This window comes from Acipenser ruthenus, chromosome 4, assembly GCF_902713425.1.
Source record: "Acipenser ruthenus chromosome 4, fAciRut3.2 maternal haplotype, whole genome shotgun sequence".
Classification (NCBI taxonomy): Eukaryota; Metazoa; Chordata; class Actinopteri; order Acipenseriformes; family Acipenseridae; genus Acipenser; species Acipenser ruthenus.
This window is the reverse complement of record NC_081192.1, coordinates 88,311,119-88,332,899: the sequence shown is the minus strand read 5'-3', so window position 1 is coordinate 88,332,899 and position 21,781 is coordinate 88,311,119. Positions and strand designations below refer to the sequence as shown.

The 21,781-nt window shown below is 37.8% G+C and overlaps 1 protein-coding gene across 1 annotated transcript in view; it reads left to right on the top strand.

Moving 5' to 3' along the window:
* The window catches only part of LOC117400323 (contactin-associated protein-like 2), a 508,692-nt gene that overhangs the window by 455,836 nt on the left and 31,075 nt on the right, over positions 1 to 21,781 (top strand). The window contains exons 17-21 of the mRNA XM_034000113.3: positions 2,709 to 2,927; positions 5,718 to 5,954; positions 13,064 to 13,288; positions 14,621 to 14,754; positions 17,459 to 17,552. Of these exons, the coding sequence (XP_033856004.3) occupies positions 2,709 to 2,927; positions 5,718 to 5,954; positions 13,064 to 13,288; positions 14,621 to 14,754; positions 17,459 to 17,552 (909 nt within the window). The remainder of the gene's footprint in view (positions 1 to 2,708; positions 2,928 to 5,717; positions 5,955 to 13,063; positions 13,289 to 14,620; positions 14,755 to 17,458; positions 17,553 to 21,781) is intronic.

Sequence of the window (21,781 nt, the reverse complement as noted above, 5' to 3'; positions counted from 1 at the left end):
TTGTTCATAGTTCAAAAAATACACAAGTACAAAAATGCACTTGTTACTTCTATGTAAAAAAAAAATGCAGTAAATCAGCTCCTGACATAGCTGGGCAGTGATGACTATCAATCTCATGTCTAGGGATAGAGAGGCAATTCATGTAAGATGGAGGAAGAACTAGTTCTTCACAGATAGATTGCTCAAATAAAAAATACACATTAGGTCTTCACAATCAAAACTTAAATCAACATTAAAGCACTGTCTGGTCACTTTCAGTGATATCATCAGAGCATGATCTGAGTACAATAAACTGAAGAGATGACATCTCTGAGTATGAAGAACAAATACAAATGGGTCCGCTGTGCACCCAAGAAACCAAACAGAAACATTATTTCAGGAAAGATGACATTTTCAACCTTGCAACCTGCTTAGCTATGTAGACTAGAACTGTCATGGTAGTCATTTTGATGGTTTGAGGTTTTCAAATTTTAATTACTCTGTGTGTCTGAAAATTATGCGGTTGTCCATGAATGAATGACCATTCCTAAATACATGTATTAAATACCCTGACGCCATTTGAAAGGCACGATCTTGAAAATATGGAAGTTATAATCCCACCCACCTAGAACCACCAAAGCCGTCATATTGACTGCCTTTTACAATTCATGTTTTTATTTTGAATATAAACTACAATATTCCATTTTATTTTTATATACAAGCCTGTTGTTATCTCTACTGGACCTGGCAACCATCATTCATTCGTTTTGTACAAAGAATGCACTGGGGAAAATATCAGTAGGAGAGATTTCATCTTGAAGCTAGCCATAGCGCTTTGGCAGAAACATTTCAATCAGAAAACTGCAAAGCAGCAGCTGCTGCAGCTCAACCTGGATTCAGTGCTGCACCGCAAGAGACTTTCGTTTTAAATTAAAAATTACTTTTGTTTTTATGGTTTTGTATGTATATATACCTGTTGACATCATTTTTTGAAGTAGTGCTTTATATGTGGTAAGTTAGAAAATAACTTTTATGTTTAATTGTTCATTTAAATATGGCGTTTCGGCTGTGCAGATGTTTGATATGATGAGCTTGAATAAAACTTTTGAGTTGTATCCGATAGTTTGTCGTTCATTTTAATATTGAGGTTGTTTAAAATGTAACCGTCATAATGACCGCCGGTATAACCACGGCGGTTCTAGTGTTAAAAATTAGGTACTACACTTAAAAAATATCTTATGTTTGTTTTGCATTTTCTAAAATTCATGTGAAACACATGGGGATTTGCAGCACATACCGGAGGCTTACCAGTAGCATTTATCAGTAATTTAATATTGTGCTGTGGGGATTTCCCCCCTATACTGCAGCCAATGGGGGGGATTCCAAAATTTTAGGGGGAATGGCAAAAAAAGGCATTTTTGCATATAAAAAACGATACATATTTTACTGCATCATCATTCACACTGGTGTTGTTTTAAAATAAGCTGCTTTCAGGAGACCAGCTGTTCATCACTGTGAGACAGAGCACTCTCCATTGCTTTTGCCATTGCCTGACGTGAAGTTTTTGCATCCAGCAGAAGAAAAAGGTGTTTTTCTGTTACACTCAGCCCTATTTCCGCCTGTTTCTCACTGTTTTCATTTATGTATATATCAAAAGAACGGCCACAACATTTCCTTTCATATTATGTAAGTTCAGGATCAGGCATACTATGTGGTAGAGATGAGAATATATGTTAAAAAAAAAAAAAAAAAAAAAAAAACGTTTTTCCTAAAAAATAATGTTTGGTCATTGCTATATATATTGTAATCATAGATGGCTAAAAAAAAAAAAACACTGCACCATTGAACCTCAATATGAAATGGGGTGGAGAAGCTGAGCTTTCCAACGATACCACCCCTTTCAGTCTAGCTGCTACAATGACGGAGCAATAGACTCAAAACGAAACCTAAGCTGTGAACTCTGTCACATGATGAGAGGCTTAACTTCAGGCGATCTTATACCGGCTAGGAGTACCGCATATACACACTGAATACATCTTTGTACTTTTAAACAAGCTATGTAGGCCAGGTAGGTGGCTTTTATGGTGCCTGAGTAATATGTTCATAACCTCCGGTGCGCTGGCGCCCCAAAATGAATGGGCCTGAGAGTTAAAGCGAAAGTCACTGCTTGCAAAACAACACCTAGACAGACTTAATATCATCTTTTTTTCCCAAAACTGTTTACTTACTGCAGTGTACTGAGTTTCTATAATGCTTAAAGATAGCGGCCGAGAATCATGTACGAGAGAATAAAGTCTCGCAGCACTTAAAATATCCAGCACTACTTTTATTTATTTAACCAGAACTACTCAGAATGCGGCTCATAGTGCTTTCGTCATAGACACCCACTTCCTTAGAGATTGTTGTAGAGTTTCAGGCATTCTAAATTGTGTGGGAAGTACAGTAGCTTGGTGTCTTAAAATATCTCTGTGGGATTTTCCCGCACTGAAAGTTGCAGATATGCGGGAGCAACTTGGAAAATGCGCGATTCCCGTGATCCTGCACTGAAATTCAAGCCCTGATAATGTTGATATCCAGTTTCATGACAATTGGATAAGCGTTCTCCAGATATAGGTACGACCGCCTCTGCTGTATCCGTCACAGGGCTTTTCATACCGATGCGGTATAATAAGTTATACTGTAGTGTCTATTGTGTTTGTTCAGAAAAAAAATATTTTTTCTCATTCCAGCTCCTACAGAGGTCTCCTTCTCCTTTGACGTTGGAAACGGGCCTGTTGAACTCCTCGTCAGGTCGTCCACACCGCTGAATGATGACCAGTGGCACAGGGTCATGGCAGAACGCAACGTGAAGCAGGCTAGTCTCCAGTTGGACCAGCTGTACAAGGAGGTGCGACAGGCTCCACCGCAAGGACACACCAGGCTGGAGCTCTACAGTCAGCTGTATGTTGGTACGAGACCCTTGTTGCCTAATACAAGCACCATTTAGGTATTCTTAGTCCCTTACAGAATTATTAGAACGGTAACCATTGAACCAGGTAAGGGTTGTGTTTCCAATGGTAATAACATGATAAGTGGTATTCTAACTATATACCAGTACTGTATGATAATAAGACCCCCAGCTAACAGTAAATCTATAGCGTTGCAGCAGAAAACATGTGGAAGACAAAAAGGGACTTCTGTTATGTCAATGCTAGAATAGATTGTGTTTGTTTGTTTGTTTTATTTGTTTGTTTGTTTGTTTGTTTTAAGTCTCAGTTATTACATTTTTAATGTATGATAATCCAATTAACTGCTATTAAACATTTAAAGAAAAAAAAACACACTATTTAATTACTAGTGGTACAATACAATTTAATCTGTATCTTACAATATATAGCCATCTTTATGCCACGGCATTCCAAGGCACCTCACAGTTAAAATGTAAAAGATCATTAATGAGCTTGTGGTTATAATCAGTTTCAACTATGAGAAAGCATTGGTTTCCCTTGTACATTTTCTTTTGTAATGTTCTTACTTATCACTGCTTTGACTTTGATTGTCTTGAGCGTCACATTGTAGCAGCCACAGAAACCAGAGAGAGAGTGTGCTAACTTTAAACCCTTAGCTGGTGATGCATAGAATCAATGAGGACAGTAAGTGGCACCTAGATTCCATCAAATCAGATTAGAATCAATGAGGACAGTAAGTGGCACCTAGATTCCATCAAATCAGATTAGAATCAATGAGGACAGTAAGTGGCACCTAGATTCCATCAAATCAGATTAGAATCAATGAGGACAGTAAGTGGCACCTAGATTCCATCAAATCAGACTGTTTTTCCGATGATGTTATGTACATGTGCAATTGCACCCTATTGTTTAATGTAGTAGGGCTTTAATTTAGAATTTTTTTTGTTTTTGTTTGTTTGTTTTTTTGTTTTGTTTTGTTTTTAATTTGGAATCGCCAAATATTTTTATTCGTTTTTTGCCCCAATTTGGAAAGCCCAATTATTTTTTTATTTCAACCCAACTCACCGCTGCCACCCGCGCTGACTCGGGAGAGACGAAGGTGGACACACGCGTCCTCCGAAACGTGTGCCGTCCGCTTCTTTTCACTCTGCAGGCCCACCATGCAGCCACCTCAGAGCTACAGCCATTGAAGGGGTGGGATAATTTCAACCACCATGGGAAATGTGTAGTGTCAAATATAAATATGTTTACTGTAACATGCGTTTCTTTCAAAACTGGACATTTGAGACTTATATAAGGAAATGCACAACAGGTACGATTAAAAGAAAAATCCTTTGTGTACCAAGTGTGAGCCCAGCATGAGAAATAAAAACTACTAATCAGGTTCCAGTGCAATGTGATGGCTTTCATGCTGACATTAATCAGAATGTGATTAAGTGGTTATCAGAGAAATCTGTAGACTTTAATAATCCATCAACCCCTAAATTGCAGAGTCTAGAAGCCTAATGATATTAATGCAGCATGTATTTATAGAAGATGAAAAGCAGTGTGATAGGCTCTGAGCCTGATTAGCACAAGACTGAGGGTTTGTTTAGTTTCTTGAAAGGCCAGCCCAGGTTGCGGCACTCAACAACACACAGGTTGCCATTATTTTAGTCAAATAATTAAATCAGGTAAAATATTAATTTGTGAGGTAGAATATTAGGTTTTGCCCGATTTAGGTTTAACGATACTTCATTTGGGTGTAAGGACAACGAGGCTCTGTTAGAAGGCATTTAAAAACCTTCATTTGGAATTCAAATAAAAATGGAATTTAAATGGTTTTCAATACTGTACATCAAACCCAGAACAAAAAGGAGATTACATTGGTGTCTATTCAGTTGATCTAAACAACGTCCCATCTAAATACTGCCATTGTTTATCTCATTGCAAACACTCTCTCCCTGGTGTTTTACATGTTGTTGGCTTGTATTGTTGCACTAATGGTTTTCAATTAGCTTGTGCAGTGGGCAGCAGTGCCGAGTAGTGGTTAAGGCTCTGGACTCTTGACCGGAGGGTTGTGGGTTCAATCCCAGGTGGGGGACGCTACTGCTCTACCCTTGAGCAAGTTACTTTACCTAGATTGCTCCAGTAAAAAACCCAACTGTATAAATGGGTAATTGTATGTAAAAATAATGTGTAAAAATTAATGTAATTGTATGTAAAAATAATGTGATATCTTGTAACAATTGTAGGTCCCACTGGATAAGGGTGTCTGCTAAGTAATAAATAATTAAATTATAAAAAAACAATTATGGGCTGGTGTATGTCCCATAAATACCAGCAGGTTTGTGTTGTGTCTATTAGCTGTAGTTTTTCTTCTTGTTGTTCTCTTCTTTTGTTCCTTACTGTACGTATGCCTGCCTGCCTGCTGCCTGCACGGTTTTGTTTTTTGATTTTTTGTATTTTTTCAATGCTCAAGCTCGATATCAGATGTCAACAGAGTGTGAGCACAAGGCTGGGAAGGCTGCCATCCATCCATCCATTCATTCACCCAGGCCATTATAATAGGATCAGGAATGTCTTTGGGATTAGTCAAACGTTTTATTTTCTATTTTTTATATAACATACAATAAAGCAATTACTCCATACAAAGCGACTGTGGTGCAATCTCAGCTGTACTTCTCTCTAATAGTAATAATAGTAATAGTGATGCACAATGTGTATTATATAGTCTATTGCAGGATATTTTTGCAGTTTTTGTCCAACATTGTTAGGTCATTATTATTTATTTATTTATTTTCCTTCAAGGTGCTGCAGGAGGACAAAAAGGCTTCCTTGGATGCATCCGTTCCTTGAAAATGAACGGTGTGACCCTTGACCTAGAGGAGAGGGCGAAGGTCACCCCTGGGGTGAAGCCTGGCTGTTCCGGCCACTGCACCAGCTATGGGATGTACTGTCGCAATGGGGGAAAGTGTATAGAGAAGTACAATGGCTACTCATGCGACTGTTCCAAAACTGCATATGACGGACCTTTCTGCACTAAAGGTAACTATTACAGGTGCACTGCAGCTATAAAGGATCCAGTTAGAAAGTAATCCAATTTACCAGTTTGACCAAAACAGACTGTTTAAACATTTTTTAAATATAGACTTTTTCCGGTCCATGAGCAAATTTGTGCTGCATAAAATGTGCTGTACCTTAAAGCAAGTTAAGAGAGTCACACATGTATTTTATGATGCCTGAAATATTTACCTAAAACAGAAAGCCTCTAAGGTACTTAGGTGAATGCCAAAGAACTGTGATTGCCATTGCTTTTAGGCTGGGGATGCAGCGTTTAGCACTGATGAGCTTGCAGTGTGAAGTTGCAATCAGTGCAGTACTCCTGAACCGACAGCAATCTGACTTGAAAACTAAGCAAACAGTGCAACCTAGTGAAGAAAAGAGAATGCCCTGCCACATGGCTGAGCTTCTTATTCAATTTTCCCATACTGTACAGTGCAAACTGCTGAGGTTTCATTGCTTTCATAAAACTCACTAAAATAACTGACAGCATTAAAAGAGAACATACACACACACACACACACACATATATATATATATATATATATATATATATATATATATATATATATATATATATATATACGTTATAGGAATTTCTGCAGGTAAAAGTGACATACTATAGAAGAGGATTCAAGCTACTGGCAAATTGTAAACAGAAAATCATATTCTTTCTTGAAAAATATTTGTTTGGTTTATAATGAAAATTATTGCTCCATAGCATAAGAAACAGTTTTCCTATGACACTGAGCATGAATTCACTTATTTAAACTCACTGTTGATCTGTTCTTAATAATGTTTGCATTACTATCTCAAGAGTGTGTCCTAAAACTGCTTGTGTTTATCCTATATGGAAAATGTATTTTTGGGGCATGGGGTTTTGACCCACTGTGGCAGATTGTCCCATCCCTATATATATATATTTATTATTATTAGTATTTTTGTTTGCGGCACAGATCAAAGCACCGCGTATTTGTTGTTTTTATAATTTAAAAACCTTGTGAGGATGCATGGCTGATCAGCTACTGATTATTTAACTAGCTGACAGTCACGCATCCTTACTAAACTCGTGCAGACTGTGGCCGAGGGGTAATAAGATAATTAACAGCTAGCTAACCCCTGCGGCTGTCCGTGCTCGGGGGAGAGTGTACAGAGGAGAGTACGGGGAGTGGAGAGAGCGAGGAGAGAGAAAACACATTTAAAAACAACTGCTAAGTATCATGCTGGTGCTAAAACCAGCACGCTTATTTGTTTGATTATTTGTTTGGCCAACGTGCCCTTTGGTTTTGTTGTTTGTTTAAATCTTTTGTTTTATTATTTAATAAATACGCTGAGCTCAGTAGCGTTCAGCTTCACCCGCCCATCCATTGTTTTGTTTCTGGTACTTCCTGGTCCGTGATGTCACCACACACGCTACTCAACAGCTGCTCGACCACACCCACCCAAGGAAACATTTGAACAGTATTGTATATAGTAATTATTGTATCAACATCAAAGTGCATCCTGTGTTTCATCTCCCCTGTTTTGAGACCAAGGCCAGGAAATGCAAGCCCTCCAATACCATTCCCTGTAATTGTACCCTTTAAAATGTTACCACTACTTTTTTTATTCAAGGTCTTGAGGGACGTTGCTTGCAGTTAATATCAGTGCTTGAAAAATGTTTGAACACATTTATAATAACTTGGTGTTGGTGTTGATTTACATTGTATACATATTAACATATCTGCATGGCTTTCAGGGGCTGCACATTCGAAAAATTATATCCCAGCTATATAGCCTGCAGGTTCAAATAATTGCATGTGCTGTCTGGAAAGCAATGGTTGCTGAATAATACATTAATAAACCCTTTGGAGTGCCAAACAGGTTTTATATTTTTTGGAATTGTATGAAAGGGACCCCTGAATTGGAGCAAACAGCCTCAAGCGTGTCTTTATAAAGAAGGGCATTGCATCACTGCACTAAACAGATGTCTGTGTTGGTGAGCCACTGCATTGCAATGAGGGTGTGATGCAATTGAGTCATAGATCAGGTAAGAGCATAAGAACATAAGAAAGTTTACAAACGAGAGGAGGCCATTCAGCCCATCTTGCTTGTTTGGTTGTTAGTAGCTTATTGATCCCAGAATCTCATCAAGCAGCTTCTTGAAGGATCCTAGGGTGTCAGCTTCAACAACATTACTGGGGAGTTGGTTCCAAAAAAAGTGCCTCCTATTTTCTGTTCTGAATGCCCCTTTATCTAATCTCCATTTGTGACCCCTGGTCCTTGTTTCTTTTTTCAGGTCAAAGAAGTCCCCTGGGTCGACATTGTCTATACCTTTTAGGATTTTGAATGTTTGAATCAGATCGCCGCGTAGTCTTCTTTGTTCAAGACTGAATAGATTCAATTCTTTTAGCCTGTCTGCATACAACATGCCTTTTAAGCCTGGGATAATTCTGGTTGCTCTTCTTTGCACTCTTTCCAGAGCAGCAATATCCTTTTTGTAACGAGGTGACCAGAACTGAACACAATATTCTAGGTGAGGTCTTACTAATGCATTGTAAAGTTTTAACATTACTTCCCTTGATTTCAATTCAAAACTTCTCACAATATATCCGTGCATCTTGTTGGCCTTTTTTATAGCTTCCCCACATTGTCTAGATGAAGACATTTCTGAGTCAACATAAACTCCTAGGTCTTTTTCATAGTTCCCTTCTTCAATTTCAGTATCCCCCATATGATATTTATAATGCATATTTTTGATTGCCTGCATGCAATACTTTACACTTTTCACTATTAAATGTCATTTGCCATGTGTCTGCCCAGTTCTGAATGCTGTCTAGATCATTTTGAATGACCTTTGCTGCTGCAACAGTGTTTGCCACTCCTCCTATTTTTGTGTTGTCTGCAAATTTAATGAGTTTGCTTACTATACCAGAATCTAAATCATTAATGTAGATTAAGAATAGCAGAGGATCTAATACTGATCCCTGTGGTACACCACTGGTTACCTCACTCCATTTTGAGGTTTCTCCTCTAATCAGTACTTTCTGTTTTCTACATGTTAACCACTCCCTAATCCATGTGCATGCATTTCCTTGAATCCCTACTGCGTTCAGTTTGAGAATTAATCTCTTATGCGGGACTTTGTCAAAAGCTTTCTGGAAATCTAAATAAACGATGTTGTATGCTTTGCAATTATCTATTTTCAATGTTGCATCCTCAAAAAAGTCAAGTAGGTTCGTTAGACACGATCTCCCTTTCCTAAAACCATGCTGACTGTCTCCCAGGATATTGTTACCATATAGGTAATTTTCCATTTTGGATCTTATTATAGTTTCCATAAGTTTACATATAATAGAAGTCAGGCTTATTGATCTGTAGTTACCTGGTTCGGTTTTGTCTCCCTTTTTGTGGATCGGTATAACGTTTGCTATTTTCCAGTCTGTCAGTACAACCCCTGTGTCAAGAGACTGTTGCATGATCTTGGTTAGCGGTTTGTAAATAACTTCTTTCATTTCTTTGAGTACTATTGGGAGGATCTCATCCAGCCCAGGGGATTTGTTTATTTTAAGAGCTCCTAGTCCCTTTATCACTTCTGCCTCTGTTATGCTAAAGTTATTTAAAATTGGATAGGAACAGGTTGACATGTGGGGCATGTTGTCCGTGTCCTCCTATGTGAAAACCTGTGAAAAGTAATCATTTAATATATTTGCTATTTTTTTTCTTCATCTATGATTTTGCCATTTGTGTCTCTTAGACATTTAACCTCCTCTTTGAATGTTCTTTTGCTGTTATAATATTGGAAAAACATTTTGGAATTGGTTTTAGCCCCCTTAGCAATATTGATTTCTATCTCTCTCTTGGCCTTTCTAACTTCCTTTTTGACTTGTGTTTGCAGTTCCAAGTACTCTTTCTGTGTACTTTGTTTTTGGTCCCTTTTAAATGCTCTGTAAAGTGCCTTTTTTTGCTGAATATTTTTAAACTATTTTGGCCATTTTGTTTTAGATTTAGATTTGTCTACTTTTGGGATGTAATTGTTTTGCGCATCTAGTACTACATTTGTTAGTACTTGTTAGTGCAGTAGCTTCAAGTTCTAACATTTTGTTTCTGAGACTTCTAGCATTAAGATAAATACATTTAATAGTTGTCTTACCTGAGCTGTTGCCCTTGTTTTGATGTGGTCTCCCTCCTTTTTTTGTTTTCTCCCCCCTTCCTTTCTAGTTTAAATGCTTCTGGACCTCCTCAAGGATCCTTTCTCCGAGTAGATTGGTTCCCTTTCTGTTTAAGTGCAGTCCGTCCCACCTATATAGATAGTCCTTGTTGTAGAATCTGCTCCAGTGTTCAAGAAAGGTGAAGCCTTTCTGTGTGCACCACGATTTCAGCCATGCATTTTGATTTTGTATTTCCAGCTGTCCATATGATCCTTTGCAAGGTGCCGGCATTATCCCAGAAAATACCACACTTTTGGTCTTGTCTTTTAATTTCCTTCCTAGCTGTCTGAATTTGTTTTGCAGGGATCTTGGTCTGTCTCTTCCAATGTTGTTTGTACCAATGTGGACGACTATTACCAGGTCGTCTCCTGTTCGTTGTAGGAGCCTGTCCACATTCTCAGTGATGTGCTTGACAGAGGCTCCTGGAAGGCAGCACACTGTTGTAGTAAGGAGGTCCAAACTGCAAATTGAACTTGCTGTGTTTCTCAATATGGAGTCCCCAACAATCATGACCTCCCTTCTTTTTGCTGCCTGGTCAGCTCTGTTTATAGGTCCTGGATGTTGTTTCTTTCATTCTCTTGATGTTGGTTTTGGTCATCTAAATGTTGAAGTGGCTCAAATTTGTTGGATGTCTGGATTTCTGGTGGTTGTGTTTGACGAAATTTCTTTTTTTCCCTGCTTCTGCCTAACTGAACCCAGCTGTTTCGACTCTCTTCCATCTCCGTGGTGGCTTTCAGTCTGCTAGGGGTGCAGACTTCCATGAATTGTGGGTGTGTCAGCTCCTCAAGCTCCTGTTGCTGTCTCATTTCCTCCAGCTCCTTTTCTTGCAGACTTACTCGTTGGAGCAAGTCCTGGATCGTGCGGCACTTTACACAAACTTGGTTGAGCTCTGTTGGGTTTTCTCGGATTTCCCACATCATGCAGTTGTCACAGATTACTGGCTTGAAGACCATGATGTATTTTTTTTTTTTTTTGTGTGGAAGTTTAGTTTAGCTTCTGCAGCTGTCAACCTGCTTTCAAACTGCTTCTAACTGCGTTGTACTTGTCGACGACTGTACTTCTCCCACGATGTCGCTTCCACACGCTGTCGCTGGGAAGACTGCCTGCATTTTGTTTGTCTATCATTCTTTCACATATTTTTTTCATTTGTCATTTCTGTCAGATTAGCATCTGAGAATAAGCACCACTCACAACTCTATACAAAAATGGCATTTTGTACATGTGTTTAAAGCAGAAAAATGTGTGTACATTTAAATTATGAGAGCTGGGCCTACAGGGAGCCTGCCTGACTGTAGTTATGAATAAACTTGATAATGGCACTAAATGGGAATTTATAACCCCAAAATAAAACTATATGAACACAATGCAATTTTACCCAGCTTTTGAATGCTGGAGACGAGCCCCAGTCTGGCATGCATCCCTAACCAAGGGGATCGGTAACTCGGTACAGGATTGGAACCATACTAGTATGACTGACCCAGCCCTCCACTACAGTGTGAGCCAAGGTCTGTTTTTCCTGATTCATTTTCTGTAAAACATTTACATCAAAAATGATTGGTCTTACAGGCCTATGTAAGGTTTTGTGTATGATAAATAATAAATAAAAACTTTTAAATGAAACATGGATGCTGATAAACAGAGGGGCTCATTGGTCTAGCAATACTGTTCTTTGGTAATGGGACATTTTTTTTTGCTTTAAAAAATGGGAACTTGCACAGCTCATGGCAAATCAAGCAGGACACTGTCTGGGAAGCTACAGTATATGTCTTCATTTGACTGTAGATAACTTCAGTCTCGTGATTTGTTTGCAGCCTGCCCCAATCAGCCAGCAGACTTCCCTTGTTATCAATTAAAAAAGGCAATAAAACAGTTAAATACCAGATGAAAAATGAAATAGTAAGTATTTCACAGCACAAGAAGATGTAATATAAAGAAAATGTAAAGAACACAAACTGCTTTTTTTGCGTGTCTTTACAGTGTTCCTTTAACAGGTAAAAGTCACACCCAGTGTTGCCGGATTGGGCGGGTTCACGCCCAATTGGGCTTGTATTTTTGGTTTTGTGCGTGTGCCTAATTTTTGGGCTAGTTTTGGGGATTTGTGCGGTATTACATGTGGATATATTTTGAATAGTTTTAAAGTATTAACGATATTTTAAACCAAAATACAAAGCTATATGATACACAACCCTTAGTGTTAACATCACCGGTCACACCAATAAGCAATTTCAATCTTTTTTAATTTAAAATAAATGTAGTGTCAGTCTGTTCATAATAATGAATATGAATGAGACTGTTGATCTATATCTGCTAATATGCCATCTTCCAGTCTAATGTTTGAGATTGTTATCACTCTCCCACATATTTTCAATGTATGCAGCCACATAACTAACAGGACATGAAGTGTTTGCACGTTTCTTCTCAATCGGACAAGTGATTCTCTAGATGTATGAAAAACTCACAAAATGAAAATGACACAAAGAAAAGCAGTAGACTAACAAACAAGCAGTATCCATATACCCCAAGATTATATAACTTGTACTTCCTATATCCTCTATTTATAATAATACAACAGCACTACACTTTTAAATTGATGTATTGTGTATTGATTTTATTCATAGTCCTTCATAACCAGTGGAGGTGTTTTATAGGGAATTGTACTGTAATTAAACAAGAGCACTCAGCAGTACTGTATAACGGTCAGATTGTTAACTAGATAATTTCTCCAAAGACTGTATTCTTGGCATGGAAGGCTACCTAGAGGATTAATGTGGATATTTGTAAAAAGCAATTCCAATTGTTTTTTTAAATATTTTTTGATCAATGCATAGTTCAAAGACTGTAGCAACAGATAGCAGAAAGAATACAACAGAAGTAAATGTACTTTATACTGTTTCATCTCTTTAGATGTGGGTGGCTTCTTTGAAACTGGAACCTGGATAAGATACAACTTTTTGACACAAGCAGCAGCAAGCAAGGACAGTCTGCAGAGTTTTCCGCAGGCCTCTCCGAACTTGAACCTGACCAGGGAGGACCTGGCATTCAGCTTTAGCACCACCAGCACTCCCAGCCTTCTCCTCTACATCAGCTCCTACGTGCAAGACTATCTAGCTGTTGTACTCCACCAAAATGGTAAGCAGGGACATGGGGCTGCACGTGGGCTTCTTTTGCTATTTGAAATCACTTAATTCATGGCTTGTCTGACATATATCTATATATATCTTTTTTTTTTTTTTTTTTAATAAATAGAAAGAAGTTGTAGTTTGGATGTTGTCATTTCCTCCAAGACAAATCGTTGTTTTTCTGTTGTTTGGAAACCCCATGACTGCTACATTAGCATTCCCAGAGGCCCCTGTTTCCTCTCAGTAGGGACAGCGGACTTAAATAATTTCTCATTTGCTTTCAAGACACAGCCTGTAAAGCTAAAGAATTGTAAAACCGTTCAGCATCACAGCACAGCAGTAAATGAAGAGGGTTGCAGGGTTTTTTTCTTTTAGTGGGTTTAAAAACAAATATGTGGAGGGTGAAAGTCTCTTTAAACCCTTTAGCTCTCATTTGCAATGTATTTTGCAGCTGTAGAAAGTAACCTCTTTCAGTCCACTCTTTAGGGCGGCAGAAGCAAGTTCAAACCCCAAAGACTTCATGCAGACAAGAACATTTTTTTTCATATCTTTGACTTTAGGACACTATAAGGATCTTCCATGGCAATGCAGTGACTTTAAATGGGGTGCTGCATATATGGCAACTACAATTCTGAAATTGGTGGATTTGTACCAACGAGTTTGCATATTATTTAGACATGTCATTGGTATCACAGTGGTATGAAACACATAACGGAAATTCTTTGCTGTGGCATGGCACATATTGGTGCCAGTGTGCTATCAATATTATTATGCGATAGGAAATATTGCAGATATAAATTGTAGGTAATGCTGTGGTCTGCTAGGGTTTCTTTATGCTAATGCAAAGTTATTGTAATTGTATCCAAGCAGTATTTTTATAAAGGGGAGCTTTTTCATTGAGGCATTATAAAAATCTCATAAAACATTTACACCATTTAAATTTGCATATTTGCAGAATATGGGGGAGTTGCATTTGAGACAACTCCAATTGTCTTAGCAAGAAGAAAAAGCAGAAATGACTAGGGTGAATAACCTACTTGAGTACCACCCTGCCTTTATCACACTCAATTGCTGCCTGAAGTGTGTACAGGTTCATTTTTAAGTCAGCTTTGGAATAACACTTATATGATAGATGTTGTGTTGTGGTTATCTTTTAACAACACAGCATGCGCAAAGCACAATCCACAATGAAGTATGCTTTGTTGTGTTGTGTATCTGATATGCAGTCACTGGTCATCTCTGTTTGAGTCTATACTGTACATGTGTGTCTTATATAGGGTCAGGTCAGGGTACATTATTCCTTAAGGATGTAGTTAAGAAAGACTCTTGGTTTCTCTGACAGGAACTCTGCAGATTAGGTACAACCTGGGTGGCACGAAGGAGCCTTTCAAGATAGACGTGGACCACAGGAACATGGCTAATGGACAACCACACAGTGTGAACATCTCCAGGCACGAGAAAAACATCCAGCTGCAGGTAAAGCTAATGACCTCATGACCACAGGAAAGCTTTAAAGTTGGGAATCTACCTTACAATCTACCCTATGGGTGGCAGTGTGGAGTAGTGGTTAGGGCTCTGGACTCTTGACCGGAGGGTTGTGGGTTCAATCCCCAGTTGGGGACACTGCTGCTGTACCCTTGAGCAAGGTACTTTACCTAGATTGCTCCAGTAAAAAACCCAACTGTATAAATGGGTAATTGTATGTAAAAATAATGTGATATCTTGTAACAATTGTAAGTCGCCCTGGATAAGGGCGTCTGCCAAGAAATAAATAATAATAATAATAATAATACAAGTAAGCAAACGAGTTGGAAGCTGAAAGCTGATGAAAATTGCTTTGCGTTGTTTGCCTGTCAGAATTTGATATGACAATAAAATAGAATACAGCTTTTTTTAAGGAAATTAGTTCTTTGTTCTTATAATTTTTTTTTTTTTCAAGGTTTGAATCCTCTCCAGGGTACGTTTCTGTGGCATGGTGATTAATTACTCTTTCTGAGAATCAAATCAAAAGCCGGTCAGATTGAAAGGAAAGGAACTGCATTTTTTTTTTTTTTTTTTTTTTTTTTTACTCTAAAGCTATTTAATTGTGTCACATTATCCCCTTTCTTCCCATTAATATGAGTGAACACTAGGCATAGTGGACCCACAATTTGATTATTGTAGTAACAGCTGCAAGATTAAATAAATAATACTTTTCAGACCCTTGGAGAAAGCACTGCCACATGATTACCCAAGGCACAGAAAGGGAAAAAAAAGGCTAACTTGTTTAATTTTATGCTTCTTACTTTCTATACATCACACATTTTACTATGGTGATAAATATTAAACTATAGTACTGTCGTTATATTTGTATGTAGTGTTTTTAGTTCATAGAATACAGGGGGCTGGGTCTCAAATCTATTTATTTCCTGTACTTGTACTTTATTCCAGTTTGCAAAGGAGAAAACCCTATGTTAGAGATAAATCCCTTCATAAATGAAATGTGTATCTACAAACACATTATCATTGTATTTCTACATTGCAATGCGTGGCCGTGGAGCAAAGGAGCAGTGAATAAGATTGTTTCTCCCTCAACAAACTTCATTCATAATGTAGATACTGCACATGAGCAATGGAAAGCTATCTGCCACCACTTTGTTATGCTTATACATGCAACTCATTTAAGAACTACAAAAACTCAACTGGAATAAAAAGAGGAGCAACTGAATTTAAAAGCAAGTCATTTGTAGTATTTTACAAAAAAGATAGACTGAATGAGTTGTTTGGTTCTACAGTCATTTTGTTTTTCTTCCTAAGTAACCCTTATTAAAGAAATATGGTAAGGATTGCATAGTGTAAGCATGAGAGACTGCACAATTACCAAAAGAGCACACTGTGGCAAACTTGTATTAGGAAATAGCAGTCGTGAAAGTAGACCCCAATACTGGGAAATGTAAGTAAGTAAATAAACTGGAATGCGAGTCTGCTTCGTGATAAAGACTAAATTGAAAACAAAGGATGCATTAGTGGGAAATTAAACATGACTGAAAGCAATAACAGTTGCCTGTCAAATGAAATAAAATTGAAAATGAAAAAAGTGTATGAGGCTGGTTTATACTTCAAAATTCCACTAGAGGGAGATGTTGCTTTATTGGAAAAACCCTCTTCTGGACTAAGCAATACTGTGCATTACAGGTATATCAATAATGCCTATGTAATGCATTCCCGTGTCAGAACAATCTATTGCATGGTGCTAAACAGTATGGTGTAAAATTACAAATAATAAAAAATCAGTAAGTTACCGGAGAGTGGATTGTGTTGCGATGTAGAGCAACGGAAGACAGTTGCAATGCTATTCCCTGGTCAAGTTAGAAAAGAAGACAGTACTGTCTGCCCTCCAAATGCCCTATACAGGAGCTGAGTTAGCATCAAGTGGCTATGTGAGCGCAAGGATGTCCATTCCCAGAGGGTTAAGGACGAAATCCAGGAACTCCTTTTTTTTGGGGGGGGGGGGGTGTCTGCAAAAGACATTTGAGGAAAAAAAAATCTGTTCCAATTCACTAAGCTAACATTTTTATTATTTACTTTCTTGTGTTTCTGAAGAATGTTACAATTTGTATATGTTTTCATATTTGTAATGTGGTTCTGAAAATGACTTTAACAATCTAATAAAAGGTTGGTGCTGGTTGCAAGACGCAGCAGTTTTCCTGGTGTCAGCACAGCGGTTAACCAATCAAACTGTCTGGTTTTGTGTTTGGTGCCATTCCTTTAGCTTGCACCAATCAAAAAGCTTTTTATAAATGGCTAAATGCTGATTGCATAATATGATAGACTGAATGGACTCAAAGTCAGCTAATAAGGCTGTTTAATTATACATGTTTTATGATGCACTTTAATATTTTAATAGAAATTGGCTCTAAAACCAGGTTTTAAGCAACATCCCTTATGCCTGGATTGCCATTATTCCCCAAGTAATTGAGCTAAGGAAAACTATTTAGTATATGGATATGAGCAAGCTGAAAGACTCTTGTGTTTGGCTGATTGTGTTCTGTATTTTTTCACTACTAATGTATCCACTAAAGCTGAAACACTTGTGGCAGTAAACCCAGGTTTCCAGAGGTAAAAAGTTAGAGAATTCACCCAATTAATCACATCGGCCCCCAGAACAAATGTTTACCAAAAGCTATTTTCTGTTTTTCAGCTCGACCACTACCCCTCAGTGAGCTACACCCTACCGGAATCTTCTGACATCCATTTTAACTCAATCAAGACACTGTTTCTTGGCAGAGTCCATGGTGAGTAAGAGAAACACACCAGTCAAAGAACTGTGAGGATTGCTGTTTGACCGTGTTAATAAGGCATTTTCTTCTTGAAGTTTGTGTTGTGGGTAACATCGGTTTATTGTTTGCAGTTCAAGAAAAGTTATCTATTTTTTTATATTGTTTCAACAACAATTGCTTCAAGGCAAATGTAAATTGTCAAATATCCTGTTAAAAATGTCTTTAATCATAATCATAAAGCATGGTAAAACACAGGTAAACATTGCAAAGCACAGAGTGGTATGGCAAAGCATACAGTGTTAAAAACAATATGGCAAACATTGGTATTATGGTAAATGCACAGTATAACCATGACTAAAGCTGCAAAACGGCCATGCAAATGTACTGTTGTAAAGTTGTATAAGGGTGTATTCACTGCATAAATGCATTAATGAACCTTTGGAGGGGTCCCCATAGTGTTAATCTGCTGGGACTAGTCAGCAGCCTCTGCCTGTTAACATGGTGTAGGATGTCAGGATGATGTAAGACTGAGAAAAGTGATAGTCTCTCTTGTGCAGCATGTGCCATGCAAGCACTTTCAGAAAACAGGAAGAAGATTCTTGTGAAGATTAAAAAACACATGGTTTATTGTATTTGTAGGGAGATATATATATATAGAACACCATTACATCATGTAAGAATAAATCATGGATTTGAATGTAAACAACAACAAGTAGTTGTCATGCCGTCAAAAACCTATAAAATAAATACCTCCAATGTTTTGATTCAAACACATGCTCCCTTGAGAAAGATATGTACAACATATCGAAACGTTGGGTAGCTGGCTCTTTGAGCTAAAATATAATATATATATATATATATATATATATATATATATATATATATATATATATATATATATATATGTACAGTACTGCAAAGTGAGTTCACTATAACATTCCGAATCATTTTGGATGCAGTGTAACTGCAGTTGTCTTTAGATGAGAGTTTATATTACTCTTCTCGTACCTAAATAAAAATGTCCTTATCTATAATTAGAAATCGTTTTTTCCCCTAAACCTAATGAAGATTATTTGTCATAAAAACAATCTACTCCTGCAAAAGTATAACCATTCCTGTCGTTAATTTAATTGTGTTTCCTGGTCTTTATTATTCTGTTGCTGTTGAAAACATAAGGCTAATATTTTTAATCAGACAACTCTGCCAGCTTGCCAATAGGACTAAAACTACATTTAAACAAACACTGGACCATTTTGGTGCAACTGGGATGCTATCTCATACAGCAGAAAAACATCCCCACCACTATGCTTAAACTTGTAATGGCCGTGTTTCTACACAAAAACTCTTTGAGAAAGCACTATCTTTGTTTCCTCATTCTCATTCGTTCTTCCAATTTTTGTGATCTTTGGCCATGTTTACAAGTTAAATATTTTTATTATTTTTTTTTTTTGCTAACTTTTCCACGTAGACCACTTTCTTGAACAGTCAACATGCTAGTTTTGCGCCAGCAGCTGTTGTTCCCCCTTTATAACGCTGTGGTCAGGAGCCATAGTTATGAAACTGTAATATGTATTATAACGAGAATACCAATGCCAGTGGCATTATGGGGCTTATGGGATCCATACCACCTTGTAACCTGCTGTACGCCAGTAAATATATCAGTGCCCAGGGTAAAAGGAAAATTTGCTTCCAAATGGCTTTTAAATCTCTAAATGCGGAAGTTCATTGCCATTGATTGGTACTCAATTGTATCGATGAAGGCAAATGAGGGCAAGGCAGCCATTTGTGTTGTGACATTAACACATTTTTTGCAGGCCTAGTTCCTTTTCATTTAGTACCTGCTGGCAAAAAACATGAATGACTTTGATTGTGTGAGTATCTGTTCAGCCGTAACAGAGAGCTGCTGCTCTTGTTGTTTTCCTGCCTTGATTTGTTTTCCTGCATTTTTTACTCCTCTGTAAAAAATGCTGTAGGTAATTAAACCCCACTAGAGGCATAAACTTGTATCCTATGCTGACCATAAGAAAATAAGTAATATTACCGATAACACAATACTTTCTATCCATTTTACACCAGATATATGGGCATCAAAATTAAATTCTGTAAAATAAACAAAAGGCCATGTGCAAAACAATATGGGACTCATGGGAATGCTAATTAGCTTATTAGAGGTAAGAAATCGCCACAGTACACAGTTTACGAGGTATGGTAATACACAGTCAGGAGGTAATGGAGACACAGAATCCCAGACTGTATATCATATTCAAACTAATGAACTATCATTGCCCTTTTCCCCCTGTAGTTTTCAAGATCTCAGCAACAGTTTGCACATTTAGCTTTTAAAGCATACCAGCAATGTTTGTGTTTTTCTTGAGCTCGTTTTTGTTTACCTTGGCACTGGATGGTCTCTCTGTGTCATTAAGGTTAATCTCTGATCAGTGATCAAAGATTACAGACTTGTATTCTTTTCTTCAGTCTCCTAAAAAGCTTTTTTATTTAGTTGACCGTAGCATATAGCTCAGTACATTAGATTAGGGCCGACATAACTTCCATTTAGGTTTTTTTGTTCTTTTTCATTTTTTAAATGAAGTACTCATGACATGGGCATAGTAGTAGCCCAAGGGTAGCAACAGTGGTAAGAGCCACTGATAGGATAGTGCTGTAGCAGTAACATACTCATATTTTCACATGCCAGTTTGATTTCACAGTGATATGATCTAATCTAATGGTACCATATCTGTACCAGGACCATATTTGATCGTATTCTAAGTATTCCTATTTATTGATGTTGTGAATCGGACTGTTTGGAAAGCAAGCTGTGGGCTCATGACTAGACATTGTAGATTTGCTTTCATCACTTTGCAATGCACAATGAACTGGGGTACTAAATCTTGATAACAGAAGATTGATTCAGTGGCTTGTAATTAACTTTAAAATGTACTCTGGGGAAGGTGTTGTTTTACTATCATTGACTTTAATGCAACTTTTTGTATTTATGATTTTTTGCTGAAACACTCCTTTACGCATTAAAAAAGTGGTGTCAGGGGCTCCCGAGTGGCGCATCCAGTCAAAGCACTCCACGTGGAGTGCAGGATAGCCTATAGCCTGGACGTCGCCGGTTCGAGTCCAGGCTATTCCACTGCCGACCGTGCACGGGAGCTCCCAGGGGGGCGGTGCACAACTGCCCGAGCGTCACCCGGGGGGAGGGAGTTAGCGCAGAGGTGGTAGCGGTGAGCTGAGCCTAAAAATAATTGGACATATCAAATTGGGAGAAAATAATAAAAATAATTGGCAACGACTACATTAAAAAAAATAAAGTGGCTTCAGTCTTGTAATGGACCCGCTATAACAAGCCCTGCTGATAAATTACAAAAAATGGATTTCAATACACCACCATGCATATTATTATTTAGCCATTTAGCAGATTCTTTTATCAAAAGAGACTTACAGAAACTAGGGGATGAACTGTGCATCACAACTTACAATAGGATCTCCGTTTTATGTCTCATCTGAAGGACGGCGCACAAGGTCACACATAGTGAGTCAGTGGCTGAGCTGGTATTGAACTGGGAACCTCCTGGTGACAAGCCCCTTGCTCTAACCACTGCACCACCAAGCCTCCTTCGGGGTAATTTAAAAGGGGGACGTGGGAGACATGTCTCTCTCTTTCAGTGATGGGGAACTTTCCCTCTTACATTACAGCAGTAGTAAAACATTTATTTCTCAATCATTTAATTGTAGAATCACGAGTCAATACAGAGGCAGTGTTGGCGCGCAATGCATTATGGGCGATCTCAAGCAGATAGGAGAAAACAGAGCCCGGTAATAAAGAGCTGTCTCTACAAGTTTGAAATTTCTTAATCATGATACCATTTTCGATGTCTATGGTAATATGCAGTGTAAGAGGAGGAGGAGCATTTAGATATGTTTTGAGATACAGTAGGTAAGGGTAATATTTTGTTAATAAATGGTTTTAATTATGTTTTTGAAATCTAGTGTACAATATTAGTTTTTTCTTTATCTTTCTATAAAAAAAGAATCAGAATACCAGTATTTTTATTTTTATTTCATTCACACCACAGATACTATGGTGTTAATTAATAGTATTAAAGGCTATACTTTATTTCTATTAGTATATAACAGGCTTTAAATAGTGAAATAAAATTAAAAACAACATCAGTAGCAGATTAAGCTGGAACATGTTACTAAATATATGTTGGTATCTCTTGGTTAAATAATGCCAA